This window comes from Strigops habroptila, chromosome 2 (genome assembly GCF_004027225.2).
Source record: "Strigops habroptila isolate Jane chromosome 2, bStrHab1.2.pri, whole genome shotgun sequence".
NCBI lineage: Eukaryota > Metazoa > Chordata > Aves > Psittaciformes > Psittacidae > Strigops > Strigops habroptila.
This window is the reverse complement of record NC_044278.2, coordinates 68,751,423-68,768,214: the sequence shown is the minus strand read 5'-3', so window position 1 is coordinate 68,768,214 and position 16,792 is coordinate 68,751,423. Positions and strand designations below refer to the sequence as shown.

At 37.8% G+C, this 16,792-nt stretch overlaps 1 protein-coding gene across 2 annotated transcripts in view; it reads right to left on the bottom strand.

Annotated features, from left to right (window-relative positions):
• NALCN (sodium leak channel, non-selective) overlaps nucleotides 1–16,792 on the bottom strand; it is a 250,991-nt gene that overhangs the window by 220,680 nt on the left and 13,519 nt on the right. For both annotated transcript variants that reach the window (XM_030476678.1, XM_030476677.1), the window contains exon 4: nucleotides 1,579–1,662. In XM_030476678.1, the coding sequence (XP_030332538.1) occupies nucleotides 1,579–1,662 (84 nt within the window). The remainder of the gene's footprint in view (nucleotides 1–1,578; nucleotides 1,663–16,792) is intronic.

Sequence of the window (16,792 nt, the reverse complement as noted above, 5' to 3'; positions counted from 1 at the left end):
GAATTACGAGTTTTTCTGGATGACCTTGTGCTTTTTCCTGTATTCATTTACAGAACTTTTAAAACTATGAACACTATACATAATTTTTATTTTCATTCTCAAACTTCTCTTGGTTTATTTTATGGTTCATGTTAACCATGTTTTTTTTAAAAGACTTCATAAATCTTTTAATGCATTTCTAAGTTATCCCAATGAAACTTCAAAACTATACTCTGCCTATGTTCATAATGCTTCTGCCTCAAACAACTCAAGAAGACTGTGGAAGGTTGTGTCAGCTGCCTGATACTGTGCTAGACCTACCCCACAAGTTTCCCACAACTTTGATAAAAGTGAATAATTTACATTTCCAAATATGAAAATCAGTATCACTTTGTGTTGCACACCACTAAGGTTTTACTATGATATAAAAGTACATGTACATATATACACAGATCACCTTATGAGTTGCAATATGCTTATAAATTTTCCATTTAATTCCAAGTGTGTGAGAAAACTGTACATGTTCTTCTCCTAAACTCCACTTAAAACACAAATTTCAGCCAAGCCACAGAACAGGGAACCATCTCCTTAATACACTGACAGGTTAAGCACTCCATGAAGACTATTTAGCTCAATGATTGTGCAAAAATGTCTTGTTTTTAATCCCTGTCTCTCACTCTCTGACAATAACTACTTAATTTAACATTTGTTCAAAGTACTAAGAAAAAGGAGGGGGAACCTGGCATATCTGAAAGTGCTTATCGGTAATGATCAGCTGTCACTCTGCATGTGTACATGATGTACCAAAGTTTCCCCTGTGTATAAAGTAGAAAATTACGTGTCTTAAGTTTATCAGAAGTGGTAAATTATGCCTAACAGCAATCACTACAGAACTTTTACAATCCTTACACTATTGCAGGCCCAGTCTCAGAGTCTTCAATCTGTTCCTACCCAAAAAACTGGCTAAAGACTGATTGGTTTGCAGGACACAATTTGACTTCCACCTTAACAGTCTACACGTTTCTGCAACATGTCTGAGTTCCCTTCTTTATGAAAATGTATCAAATTATTTCCAAATGTATTTATTATTATTTTTTCCATTGTGCTTTAACTTGACTTTTGGAAAAGGTTTTGTTAGGTGTGGACCATATTCCACGAAACCCCTCTGCTCACTGTATCAATACGCCAACAGCATGGCAAATATCTAAGATGGGAATCATTCTGTCTTTAATTGCCTAAGCTAGTCACCATGGCATCCTAGTAGACTCAATGAAAGGTCTTTCATATGGAGCTAAGTGATAAAAGGCTCTCTGAAGACCCTTCTCTCTCCTTTTGACTATGCAGAGAGTTTATGGTAACAAGCTTCCGATTAATGTTTAACTTCTCAGTAAGAAAAATCAATCAAGACAAATTTTACCACTAATGTAGACATACTGCAATGCGCAGTTATGGAACCATTGAATTCAGCACAGTTTTTTTAAAACAATTTGACCCATGTAGTGCAGAAGCTATACTTCTGCAACTTGTAATTACTTGGTTGCACCATGTATTTTTCACAATTAAAGAACTATTCATTGAAAAAGACTAGTGAATAATTACCTGTAAAACCAGTGACACCCAAAGACAAAAGACCATGAATCCGTCAAACACACACCAACGATCCTTTACGTAGGAGCTATCACCCTACAAGAGAGAGAAAAGCTAAGAGATTAATTGTTGCTGTTTTACTGCCAGGATTTATGAATATCGTAAACAAAAGTTCCTGGAAGAAGGAAAAGCCGCCTTCGTATCACTTATAAAATACCATTTTTGAAAGACTCCAAAAGCCTAGTATCTGGACTAGAATATGCTGGAGACATATAAACGCATCTTCTGTGTGAATAAATGGTAGCATATCTCAGGGCACATAAACACCCCTTTCTCAATTAGGTTTTCTCGCAATAGGCTGAACATATCCTCCCCTGCCTTAAACATTCTCCGGTTCCTTTTCTTTGTTTAGTATTCTCTGAGATACAAACTACAGTGTTTGACATCCACTTTGGGGAAAAAATTATTGTTGCATCTCAAGAAACTTAAAAATATTAGGAGACTTTGGCCTGCTATGCGATTCCTGGCTTGATACACATTGTTTCTTATCTCAGTGACAGTTATTTCAGTCAACCTGTACTTGTTTTCACATGTCTCAGCATTTTCATTGATTCTAAAAGCACAGACAAGATGTTTTGTTTTAATCGAATATTTTCAATGACATACACTATCCTAAAATTGATTTATCATTCCTTGCAGTAGGTGACAGCAAGATATATTGTGTAAATAGAGACAAAATATGGTGGGTTTTTTTTTAAAAAAAAAAAAAAGCCTTATTTCAGTTGCAAAAATTCTTTCAGGCAGAAGCAGATAAAGTAAGGATATAATGAAAATATAGTAAGAGATTTTCAAGTCAGAAATAAAGGACAGAGAACTTCAATATTATTTTCAGACAGAGGATATTGTAACGCGTAAGGATATTAAAGTTCTCAATCCAAGAATTAAGAGGAGGAAGACTGCAAATCAGACAAACAACAAAGCAGGAACTTTTACATCATATTTTTAACCCATCCTTCCTGAAGAAAGCAGACTTAGTTCCCTAAGTAAAGTCTGAGCTAACCAGTAACTCTCAAGGCTGAACACACAGCTGTTTCAGTGGTTATGTTCAGTAACCTTGAAGCAGACACACACTGTTTATCTGAAGAGATCTGCTACCAGCACCCTACCTCTTACCCCTCTCTCATCTCCGTCTATTCCCTCTTAGTGAACAAATCTCATATGAGATTTCTATCAACATGCAACTTGAGTCCTTCAGTTGTGGCTCTGAACAAAGATGGTGATTGGGCTTTCTGTTGCTGAAGAAGCCTTTGAAACTTACTTTTCTTCTCTCAAGCACCCTTTGTCTAAAGCAAAAAGTGTTCCCTGAGTTGTGCTGTACAGATCTGAGCATGAACTTGTGCAGGAATTCCTGTATTCACCCTTCTCTGAATAACCCATCAAGTACTCGCTAAAAGCCAAATCTTTTTTTAGAAATTGCTTTTTCTCTCCACAATAGGTGTGGCATGATTGAAGCAGCTCTGCTGTTTTCTCCTTACAAAGGAAGATGTCGTGACCCTTTTCAGTGCACTCACTAGTCAAGCAGCTCCACCACCTCACTTCTCTCATAGTCACAACAGGCCAGCTTCCACAGCTATATCCTCCTGGTCAGGGAGGCTTCCAATGGATCACTCACAGAAACTTAGGGCACCTGAATTACATCTGTAAAAACTACTCATTTTAGGGGAGGCTCTGGCCCTTTCTGCTTTGCACATAGAGAGCAAATCCTTTTCATGTCTGTTATTTGGCTGGCAGTGGATATGGTGGGGAATCTTTAACGCATTTATACTGTGTATTGGCATATGAGATGCTATTTGCTGTCCTGCTTAATGCAAAAATCAGAATATATTTTTTGGTATGAACCTTGATATTGACATCTAGTGCTACTTCCATGAAAAATCTAATTCTGACTAAACACAGGCTAGCACTCAATATTAACAGCAATGAACAGTGAGTTTCATTCACATTTGGAAAAAGCCTTGGGCTGAAATTCCAGACTCATGGTCAATGGCAGCCTTTCTTAGACTTGGAAAGGAATACAGATACGTGAAATTTAAATATATCTGGTGACATCTTACCTAAACCAGCTAAATATCTAAAGAATTGCAATATGTTAATCCCTCACCTTTTTTTCCTCACATCTGCTGAAATTTGAGAATTACTGATGAGTTTTGTTTCAGCATTTTTTTGTGAATGCACTATCTCAGACCATTTACATTATGGTTTTTAAGCCTTTGAAACATGATCTAAACATTTGAAAAAGATGAAAGATTAGTGCTGCAGACTAGAAACCTCATGCTGAGACTAATCCAAACCTCTTAACGTCATTAAAGTTGCTGACTCCCTACTGCCTACAGTAGACAGTGGATTCTTTAATGTGCACAGCAAGACCTGAAAACTTCTCCAGCAACATGACTTACAGTCTATCTAGACAATGAAATCATTTGCTTCTGACAGAGCAGTGGGTGCCAGTCTACTTACACGGTCCATGACTGTAGGCTTGGAACAGCCTTTGGAACGCTTCTGCACTCTCACTTAATGCCTCTCCCAGGCAGCCTAAGGGGCACTACTTGAACTCAGTGGACTAGCTAACTAACAGCTATTAAAGTCCAAAGCAGCAATACTGCTTAGCTGTTAGATGGATCAATCTTTTGTTTGTTAATTAGAGAACTATTCATTATTTTACAATACCTTTCCTAGTCTCCACAGACAGCTTTTCCTAATATGCTTCTGTGTTTTTCGTCAGTATTTACAGGAGGTCAGCATCACTGTTAGGCTAGTACACAACCATGGAAATGACTTTCTTGGTAAACCACACATGTGGAATGGATCAAAAGTCTGCCTTGCTTTTAAGAGATGCTAATCTGAATTAATTTGAAATTTGACATCTCAGAAGAACAGACAAGCTTGACATAACAGTCTGTAATTAAAATATTCACTGCCTTATAAGAAGTTAATTTTTATGGCAATGTTATCATAACTAAGGAAGAATACTTCAAGTTCAGCATAAACACTTAATGTTTCTTTGTCTACTCAAAAATAGGACCAAAAACTAAATCTCCTCCCTTCTCCCTACATTTGTCTTATTTCACTAGGTTTTGCCTAATTTTAGTACCATTACATTAACTGAGTACAACGTATTAGCTCATTTATTCATTTTCATTTTGACATGCAATATTGATACCCCAATAACAGCAGTGAGATTCCCAAAGCTACATTTCCTCAGTTGTAACCAGCACATTAAAGATAAAACACCAACTGCCAGTATTAGGTGCCCCTAAAAGTCATTACACAAGTTCACAGAAAAAACCAATTTTGTAAGACCTAACTCACTGGAAATGTGATCCAACACAAAATACAGACGGAACCACGGGCAGAAGTAATAATGCCTGAGGTAGTCACTCCATGAGAGCCATTACGGTTTAAATTACATTAGAATGGAAGACAAGCCAGACTAAATTTTTTAATAAAAGTATATTCCCTTATCAACCTTGCTGAAAAAAAAATACTCTACAAAATCAACATCTGAATTGCATGAAGCAATCTGCTAGAAGATTGATTATGTCTACTAATTTTGTTAGGCCATTTCAGTATCTCATTAGTAAGGTAGGCATCTTAGCTGGATGACAGCACAGCCACCTCTTAGGTCATTTCTGCCCTGCTTATCTCTTAACATCTCAGGAACACTCAGAATGAACAGCAAATATCCCTGCAAGTGGAAAGCCTACTCTGCCTCCCTGCTTGCCTTCAGGAATCTCTTTTTCTCTCTCATCCCTGACTATAACCTGTTCTCTGACTTCTTCCCTCCTGAGTCTTTCCAGACGCCTCTGTGAAAAAACTGAACAAAAGTAGTGATATGACATTTGCCCTGAGTAATTAAATTTATCATCATCTGCTCTGGAAAGGAGTGCTGGAGTCTTGGGTCTGTCACTAGGAGAACCTCACTTTTCCTCACAGTCTCTGACAAACAGAATAGCTGAAAGATAGTACAAACATGGAGAGATCTGCAAGTTCAGTACCAGCTACTTTGCTATTCTATCATGGTCACTGGATGCCGCATGTGGTTTGGTAGATAAAGCACATCAACAACTCCAGCAACTTTTCCAGATCACCCTGTGGGCTCTTTTCCGTAGCACTACAAATAAGCATTTAGGGGTGGAAGCTGACATTTACTGGCATTTTTGGAGCAGCATAAATGCACAGGAGGAAACAGCGGGAATAGAGAGAATCAGAATTCGGGAGTATAATTTTTTTCCCCTACGCTATGCTTATTATAACACAAACAGAGCAAGCTAGAAGAGGGCACAGCTGAGTTAGGAAAACAAGGCCCACCCTCCCCCCCCCCCCCCATTCCCTTATTCCACACAAACACCACAGGGCACAGAGGTGGGGGTGGGACAGAAAATGAAATCACAGCTCAAGGGATTGCCTAACCTCTTTCTCCCCCCTGCAAATGCAGATAAAGATATACATACACACTGACAGGCTATGTATCTTCTACCCAGTCACACCCACATACATGTTTCTGGCTCAACTTTAAACTTTCCCTATTTCCTTAAAACCCTGCAGTTTATGGGCCTGTTCAGTAGCAGAATGATGTGGATAACCCAGCCCTCAACTGTCAAATACTGTCAACATTTTCCTTACACAGAAAAGAGAATGAAGAGATACAGCCTAATCAAGAAGAAAAGCTGCCTCTGACTTCTGAATTCTCCTCTTCCATTCTCCCAAACCAAAAATATTTCTCAAAAGTGCTCATGTGTGAAACATTAGCCCCTTTCTTCCTCCTTTTGAGATCTGAAATTTCTCAGCTTCCTTGGGGACTGGTTGAAGCAGGACCTCAGATCAACAGACAACTCTCAACCACACTACCTGACTACACTAGTCCATCTTTTACTCTGTGTGACACAAAACAAACACTAAAAACCAATCCTAGAATGGGTTGGTTGGAAAGGACATTAAGATCATCTAGTTCCAACCCTCCTGCATGGGCAGGGACACCTTCCGCTAGACCAGGTTGCTGAAAGCCCCATCCAACCTGGCCTTGAACACTGCCAGGGATGGGACATCCACAGCTTCCCTGGGCAATCTGTGCTAGTGCTTCACTACCCTCATAGTGAAGAACTTTTTTCTTAGATCTAGCCTATATCTCCCCTGTTTAAGTTTGACCCATCTTTTATGACTCACAGCCATATACTCAAGCCATGGCTCAAGCATCATATACTAGCCATCTTTTAATTGAAAGTACTTCTGTAACTGTAAAATGATGATCCATGCAGGAAACTAAGGAAATTGTGGATTGCTTATCATCTAAGACTATGTTAATAATGAAAGAAAAACTGGCATAATTTAAAATGGGTGGTCACCTCCAAGTTAGCCCTACTACCTGAAGCGATAGTATCACTTCAAATTGAAACAACTAACAACTTCTTTTTTTTTTAAAGTCAGTATTTCGGAGAGAAGAAGAGTAAGGGGGGGATGACACACCACATACAGCATCTCATTTCTGTATGTCTTATTTTCTCATCAAGTGTCTTCATTCACAGTGAAGGAAGTTACTTTAAATATATTCACATAACAGCAATTGATTTGTAACAGTCAACAGAATTGCTGTGTGAAGTTTAACTCTAAATGCTTACAGTGGGTGTTATCTCACTTTATCATCACTGAGTTAAACAAGTTCAATTTGTAACTACTCATGTATTGCACTGAACTGCTCCATCATCAGATGCTTCCAAGTAACACGTCATCTAGTGCATAATTTATCTTGGTCATAACCTGCAATGTAGTATTTCCAGTAATCTTGCACTTATGCTAGAAAAAAATTCGAAAAATCACTTGATGTTACAGCACAGAAAACAAAGTAACTCTATTTATAAATTAAAAAAATGAAACAGCTCTTCTTGGTCCTCTGTATTAGTGGGTGATGTCATGCATGCTACGGACACACAACACACAGTTCCAGCCTACCATTACAAAAAAGTTATGATCTCTACAAAACCACTACTTCATCATTTGCAATAATAAATATATTTTAAGTGAATTTGTTGAGATTTTCTGTTTATTTTAGGAATTATCAATGAAGATGAAAGGCTATTATTTCATTCACTAAAGAACATTCTCAAATGTATTTTCAAGGCACGCTAGATTTTTGTTAATTTATGTAATTAACTTCACCAAACTTTGTATTCCATGTTCCACATTTTAATAGGAGGTTTTTACAGTATTCACCATCCCATTTGCTGTTTCCAACAGGAGAAAAAAAAATGAACAAACAAACAAACAAAAAAAACCCCCACACCAAAAAGCCTAAAGGAAGAAACAAACCCGGCCATGAAGTAAGAATCAAGACTTTCAAACAAACCAGGACCATTTTCATAAAATCATTTAGGTTGGAAAAGACCTTTAAGGTCATCAAGTCCAACGTTAACCTCTCATTGCCAAGTCTACCACTAAACCATGTCCCCAGGCACCATGTTTACAAGCCCTTTTAAATATCTCCAGGGATGGTTACTCCACCATTTCCCTGGGCAGCCTGCTCCAATGCTTGACAACCCTTTTGGGGAAGAAGTTTTTCCCACTATCCAATCTATCCTCCTCCTTCTCCCCTCCCCTCCCCCCCCCCCCCCCCCCCCGGTGTAACTTGAGGCCATTTCCTCTTGTCCTAACACTTTTTACTTGGGAGACCAACACTCACCTTACTATAACCTCCTCTCAGGTAGCTGTAGAGAGCAATAAGGTCCCCACTGAGCCTCCTTTTCTCCAGACTAAATAAACCCAGTTCCCTCAGCTGTTCCTCATCAGACTTGTGCTCCAGACCCTTCACCAGCTTCATTGCCCTTGTCTGGATATGCTCCAGCACCCAACCTGGGACCCAGCAGGGTGCAGCCCCATGCTGCAATTTTTACTTGCTAAAACCCCTGCAACAGTGTTTTGTTGTAAAAGAAGGGGAAAGGGTGGGGAATGAGAGGAGTTTAAAAATCGTGTTTTAAACCAAAACTTAAAGAAAATTTAAAAGCAAACCAGAAACAAACACGAAAACATTACACAACACTCCCTCCAGTACAAAAAGTATCAAAGGGAATGACCACGTCCACAAAACAATGGAAAGGAATGCCTAAACACGCTTCCCGTGGCAGCCAAATCACTGTAGAGCATCTCAGTTCAGCTGAGTGGCAAGTAATTCAGATTGTTCACTCTCCAGAGCTGCCAGGCACAGCCTTATTACACAGTCAATAGAGGACGGATGCCAATACCTTCTTATGAATACCCAACAGTAGGTATGGCTACAGGGCATGTAGGGAAGGGAGCTTTGCGGGTGTATTACACTGCCGCTTTCTCGATATACCGCTTTACTGCTGCAGTTGGGTGCCAGCATGCCCTGCAGAGAGATTTTATGGGTTACTACTGAAAGCCTCAATTTCATTTCCCCCTCCATCTGCTCATTAGCCATCTGTACTCAGTGCCATAAGTAATGCCTTACTAGCTAACTTGGCTCCCTTGGATGTTTAAGGGTTCAGCAAATCTAAAAATGGATAATCAGGAGGAGGATTAATAGGATTCCCCTACCTGGAAGAGCACTCACTGTTTCCACAAAGTGTGCAGGAAAAAAAGTCTTCACTGTGAGAACAGTTAAACACTGGGACACGTTGCCCAGAGAAGTGCTAGAATCTCCCTTGCTGAAAATACTCGAGACTCAGCTTGATAGGACCCTGGATAACCAAATTAAGGCCCTGCTTTGAGTAAGAGGTTGGTCCAGACCACCTCCGTGGGTCCTTCCCAACCCCAACTTTTCTCTGGTTGTGTGCAATCCAAGCCAACCTCCTCAAGGTGATAGTTCCTTGGAGAAGACTCCAGTTCTCCAGTTCTACATCTAGTTCCACATGCATGGACATCTGCTCATGATTGGAAGTACTCTTTAGCCTTGAGGCTATGTGTGTTAAACATTGCTGTGCTTCATCCAGCAGTATCTGCTCTCCCCCAGCTCCAGTGTTTACAGGGGATGCAATGGGAAGATCTGGATCCAAATGTTTCAAGGTGAAATCTTTCACCCCAAGGCATCAAATATTGCCTGGAGATTGAACAGGGAGATTGACAAGCAAACAGTTTCGTCTAACATGACAAAACTCAGATTTATGATTGTCAGTCACAGCTCTCCTTCAACAGAAAAAAGCCACAATGATGAAAGTTGGAATAGATAAGAAGGAGGCACTTTTCAGAAAGAGGATTTTATCATTTGGCAATTAGCATTATTAAAAGCTGGGGAATCCACTTTACACTACAGAAACCAGGAAAAGTTTATTGAATCAACAATCTTAGTATAGCTGTAAGAAAGCAGTATTTATATTAGTGACGGAGAACACAATACTCTGAAATTAAATTTTACATTCAGCTTACTGCCTTAAAAATCCCACACAAATTTTGTCATTTTGATGAAAATATGGCTGCATAGAAATGTTCTTATTCCTTTCCACAGGGATTTGGATGTCAGTAGGATTTTTCATCTTGATGTCTTGTTTTATTTTCTCAAACTAAGAGAGAAGACAACATGGGCATAAAAGAAATAAAATAAAATAAAATAAAATAAAATAAAATAAAATAAAATAAAATAAAATAACAATGTTGTTTAATTATAGCAGACTTCCCCAATAATGCAAGTTTCAACACAAAGAGGCATGTTAGGGATGAAGTTCCTTCTCTTCCTATCTGAATACACGTTATCCAACTTGTTGATTGCACTGCTATCCCATTATATGTGCCATTTTACCCTGACATGAAGCAATACATTAAAAATATCTCTCAACATAGCTACTTTCATGAAGAAAACCTGTAAAGTAATCCTTGAAAGTGGTATTAGAAAGGGAAAAAAATAACATTACCAAAAAGTTTTCTTCATCTAAGTGGTCTGTATATTGAAAGAGAAATTTATAAATTCATTATGAAAGTCAGTATGCCATGTATTTTTCTCTTGGCATCTTTAGAGTTAGATTTTGATCATCATGGTAAGTCACTAAGTCTTATATGGACACATACTTCAGTCCGTGCCCAAAAATAATTTTTTGCTGAAAATTTCCATGACCTACTGACTGGTTAGAAAAATTATCATTTTTCTTTTAGAAATACTGCCTATGAAAGTCCACTAAGCAACTAAAATGCCTTTGATTTTCTAATACTTTAATGCAAAAATGGTGCAAAAAGCCCCACTGTGTAATATGAGTCATTAGTTTCCTGTAATAAATGCTCCAACAAAACCAGGCACAAGTAACCATAGAAACAGGTGCGTATATTCTAGTGCCATGGTCTCTAACCTTCTCTGGCCCACAGGCAGCACCGTGCTGCAGGCAACTTCGTATTTGTTTCCTCATGATAATCAGTTTTAATTTTTTTTTAATTTCCTGTGACTGGAAGCAGCATAGGAGCATTTCACTAGCAGCATGATTCCAGGAGGCTGGGAACAGATGTCCTTGTGACGGACATATGCGCTTAGCATAACAGCAACAGATAAACACAGGAAAAAGGTGAGACAGAAGAATCAACTTCTGTAGACTGAATGTCTTATTCAAATAATGGATATTAATGGTGTTTGCTATGAAATAATATTTAAGACAATCACAGCTGCCAATGCAAAAATACTATAGTATTTTTGAGGTTAAATTTTAAGACAATTTGAAATAAAATACTTTTTGCCAACACAGAATAGCATGGGACCTGAACTGCACATCTAGGTTTCCAACAGCATTATACATATTAAAGAATTATATTTTTATAGATATGTAAAATAATTTTCATTTTATAATCCCAAGAAGTAGAGTCAAACGGGAAACTCAAATCTGAAGTTAATTGGGCCTTTCTTCATGTTTGCTCTGTGAGCTTTTTACCACCACGTGTAAATAGTTTTCTCTTTTTATTTTTTCCCTCCACATAATTACACTCTGTTTAGCGAAAGCATCTCACCATTTTCTCATCCCTGCCACTGATTCCACTGGTTATCCCTGCCCTCAAGGTCAAGGTTCTCACTCCTGTTTGTGACTTGCACATCCTGAGACTAAGCTTTCACTACCAGCCATTCCGAGCACATCAGAGCATGCTGACATGGGAGGACAGGAGCCACATATTCTGTTTTACTACCTGACCTTTGAAAACAACACAGCTTCCTGATCCTTAACGCATTTACACACTGTGGGTATACCGCGTATCTGAAGTCACAGAGCATAGTAGTTTCCCAATTTCCACCGTCCGTTTTCAGTCTGTAACATAGCAGAAACTCCCCTGACAAAGATACTAAAAGCTGGTGAGCCAGCTGACAGTGTTTCACTGCAATTCAATTAATATTTCCATCAATCATCAGAGGATTAAACTCATAATTTCTCCATTCTTGTAGATGAAAGTGGAATGTTCAATATTAAAAATACTGAAAAGAAGGCAAAACAGGTATTTGTAATAAGGTACTGTAAACAACAGTTCTGTAATCCATAACCCAGGACAAATTTCTGAATTAGGATGATTATGGAAGAAACTCATTTAAGCATAAATGACTTAATTGATATGTTAAAGAATAAACTGGCATACCGTTATCGGGTTACTTTCTGTAGTGTCCATCGACAAAAAGTCTTAATAATGAGTCAGAGTAATTGCTGACTGTGAGATACCTAAAGGTTAGGTGTCAGCCTAGGCACTTTAAGTTTCCCTTTCTGCCAATAGAAAGAAACAGGCCAGATAAATTACCTTTTGGAAGAGCCTACTTTAGACACAAATGACTAATTACAGACAATTGCAGACCCTCAAATTAGTGGTGATGAATGCTACTAAAAGTGTTTGCATTTTAAGACCAAAAGTCTATTTCATGCAAGCAAAGACAAAAAGCAGCAGACTACACAAATGGACGTCAGCTACTGCCACTGCTAACAGTTGCAGTCCCCAGTTTAGACCATGGCAACCTGAGTTTTCATTACAAAAAAGCCTGTCTCCACCTCACAGTGCTTGCACAACAGGTGGAAAGTTCCTTATATTGGCAGAGAACTGAATGAACGGAGTTAAGCACACATGGCTGAGGTAAGGCGTCAGCCCGCTCTGTCCCCCATCCTCTTCTCATGAGCAAATAGCAACTACTATCAGGAAAAGGAGGAAAATGTGCTCTCTGCACAGGGCAAATGCTGCCTGGGAACACCTGACAAACTGAAAGCCACTGATTTCAGTTAACTCCGTCATCTGGCCCTTAGTACCAGGCAGAAGCAAAGGAAATGGCTCCCATCTATCTGCGGCTGCGTTGGTAGAAGATTAAGCGTTGTTTCAGTTCCTGCATGCATTCATGGGGAGTGCTGAAAGCTAATGGTGCAACCATTCACTTCAGCCCCTTGCAGGAATACTGAAGTCAATGAGTAGTGCTCAGTGCTGCTGAAATAAAGTCTGACAAATCCACTCACAACTACTTCAGTTGGTACAAATGTTTTGCTGGGAATGTAATTGATTTAACAATGGGGGAAATGTCAAGGGCCATTACTTCTGACTTTCAATAATCTCCTTTGTTAGCTGACATGTGTCACAACTGCACAGTGAAAGACATTTCTATTAAACTCAGTGCACTACTTGAGCTATATAAAAAAATTTCTAATTTTCAGATGATGATACTAAAATAAGTGTCAAATAGGCTTTTTTTAACAGACAGGAGAGAGAACTCTCCCACCTTCTTATTTTACAGTGTTACTCTCTAACTGAAGAAGAGGATAAACCATGCCTCCTTTTCGCAACATGATTTCATCGTAGGTTTTCTAATACCATCATGACTGTGATTAGAAGCCGCAACGAGGATGTAGTATAATGAAAATAACTTCACGTACCCTCGCAGTGTCCATGGAGAGAAACAATATCCATTTATTTCCAATTCCCTAGAGGCTGAAATTTCGCATGAGACATCTGTTACTTCGTTCTTTTAATGTAGTTGATGTTAACTCTTTCATATCATGGACACATTTTCCTGAAAGTTTCTCAGATTTTGGCATATCTTCCTCTCTGGTTATTTTATTATACAGAATGCCACAAGCGCAATTGTGTCTAATACCAGCAATTTACGAGAAATATTTCCTTATCTCCTTATTACATCTCCTAACACAAAGGCTGAAAGTAAAAACTTCCAACAAAGATAAGACACCTTTAACGTAAGGTATCCTTACCTTGTTCATACCAATGTAAGATAACCTTCAGAAGACAATTTATTAGGAAGAAGAAGGTATTTTTTGCATCACACTGATTAAAAGAAATGCAAAGTCCTTGCGCGACAAGTTAGGCTCCCCTGTCTTCTCTCAGAAGTCTGATGCTCATGTCATATCACATCTTCGGCTTGAGAGCTAGCTTTTTAATTCAACCACACCTCCTTTTTTCAATGAGAAGATCATTTTGGAAACTGTCCTATGTCAAGCATGTACAGTCATGTTTGTAAGTGACATAAAGTGGGCATGTAAACGTGAGCTATTATTCTGAGGGACCATGAGTCTTGTCAGTCAGGTTACAAGCTGAACTATTTCAACAGACACAAACATTAGTTAATTCATGGTGTTCTCAGAAGCATGCCAATCAATAAGTTATGCAGCAGACATAAACTGCATGTAATTGGAAGACCAGTTTAAATCTTATTCAAGATACAGTGAAGGAGATTGATCTGCTTTCATTTACACTGACTTAATGCTTCCTTGATGCAGCTGATTATAACAAAGCTCTTTCTGACCAAGGAGCCTGAGACATGAAAGAAATTGTAACCAGAGTCTCTGAACTCTATTTACACTCTGGGAAATAAAGTTCATGCAAACAAACCTAGAATCAATTGAAGAAAGTGGAATTCTGAACTGAAGAGATCATGAAAACACCAGTGTCAAATTGAATTCAGTAAGTTTTACCATTGCACTGAATTTATTACATTTTATACACTGGTATGCAGTGTGGTACTGTGGTGAGCAAAATTGCATATATTTCTTAAAAGGCTGTAATTTCACTCACAAAACTGAAGTAGTATATTATAGTTGTATACATGTTAAACTTTTAGATTCTTTATAGAAATATAAATCACCAGTAGCAGGCAGTGAAATAAAGATAATTTCAAGCTAAATGTGGAAGTTCCAATTTTACAATCCCAAAGCATCAGGGGTTAGTCACTACCTAGACTTTTCCTACGACTGCAAATCTTCATACTCCAGGTATTCCGGCAATCACCTTATTATATATTTCCTAATAAACTCCAAGTAACAGAGTATTTGCTACCTAATAAAATATTATTTAGAGCATTAAACAGTGGTTGCCAAATAAGTAAATGTATTCTGTGAGAGGCTAGTTAATAACAAACCTATCAGTGTTCACTGTACCAACATGAGAGACATCCCTGACTTCTGCTAAATTAGAGATACTGCACTGTATTGTTCAGCCACCCCAGTACCAGTGGAGCTTTGTGTTTCAAGATACTGTGATTCAGTCTGTATCTGCTAAGCAGACATACTTAAGTATAGCTGGGGAAAATGTTACACCTTGAAGACGGTCTAAGTTAATGCATTTCCATCTTACATGAGAGAAAAAAATAAAATAAAGTAATCTCTTGAGACATCCCTGATTTATTCACTGAACTGAATGAATTATGAGACTGGACATCACATTAAGAGTGGGAGACTTTTAAGTCCATGACAGTGATGGCTATTGTTCATGCTTTATGGTCAAAAATAATGAAAAATAGAAGTTTGATTTCATTAAATTAAAACATTCCTATTCCTAAAATTCACACTACTCTAGTCATTATATCTTATGTAAAATTTGTGCCAACATGCAGCCTTTCCCCACATACCATGTTTTGATTTTCCAACAAGTCAAAGTCAAGTGGTCTCCTGGCCTTTATTCTTACCTTCAGTCACCCCTGAAGTAGAGCTGTACTTTAATTAGGTCTGAGACAAAAAAATAATATGTATGTGGTAATGCTAAAAGAACCTTATTCACCATTCTATTAAATAGCCATTTTTATTTCACACACTTCACAGCTTTTTTGACGTCTACAAAGTCTGCAATATTTACCATTAATCTTTTTAATTTTTTTCCAATGACTTTCAAAGAGACCACAATTTTTAATTTCTAAAACATTAGGTCTTTTTAAGATATGTCTGTAACACAATTTAGTAGACATCTGCTAACATGCTTCATAAGCTATTCCTACAAAAATATTGATATGGCTAAGTCACATAATCCATTAATTCATGTGCTACTCAGAGAACAGTATTTGCAATGCTTTGAATCATTAAAATGTGTGATCTACATAGAAAGGTTGAGATAAAATATGGAACTGTGAAAACTTGCACATCTAGGAATGCAGTACTTTTAAAAATATTAAAATATGGCTGTGCTTATTACAGCATATTTTCATGACCAAAATCCATATTCAAAATTATTTGCTCATAAAAACCTAATAGGTTAAACATAAATCAAAACAGTAAGCCAAAACGGTTTCTCTTATAACTACTTGAATAACTTGCTTGATGAAGTAATTAACACCTAATTTTTAATGTCATCAAACTATTCATTAGGAGGCCAGATTGTATTCATGAAAGTTATTCTTTAATCAGTGATATTACACATATCTACTGACTTCATCTATCTGAAATAGATTTCATCTTGTGTACATAGTATTTTCCTGTGCTATTCTATTATTCCACAGTGAGTTCCACCATAGGCCATAATTCTTCAATTTATAACATAATTTACAATACAAGCATAAAAACATGTTGTAAGCAACAAACTGACTTGGTCTCTTCTCTATTTCATATAAAACTTCACAAACCATTACAAGTTGTCTTACTGTTTGTACATACACTTTACACAATGCAGCCAGCCAACGCTAGACGGACTGTGCTAGAATTTTGTTTTAAAAAGACCTCAATCAGTAATAAAATTATAGCTTGTATTTCATTTTTCAGAGATGAGTTTCGCGGTAAAGACAGACATACTATTAGCATTAGTTCACTTGTTCATGACAAGGAACAATAGCCTGCAATACCAAAAACTACAATACGATTACCATATCACAAACCTTTCAGTATTTTCTTCCCAGGTAGTGCCTTATACTGAATATAATCCATTACACTGCACATTTATACCCATTTTAATTCTTCCAGAGGAGTCAGTCTATCATAACACCTATTAGAAGCAAACAGCATATGATAGC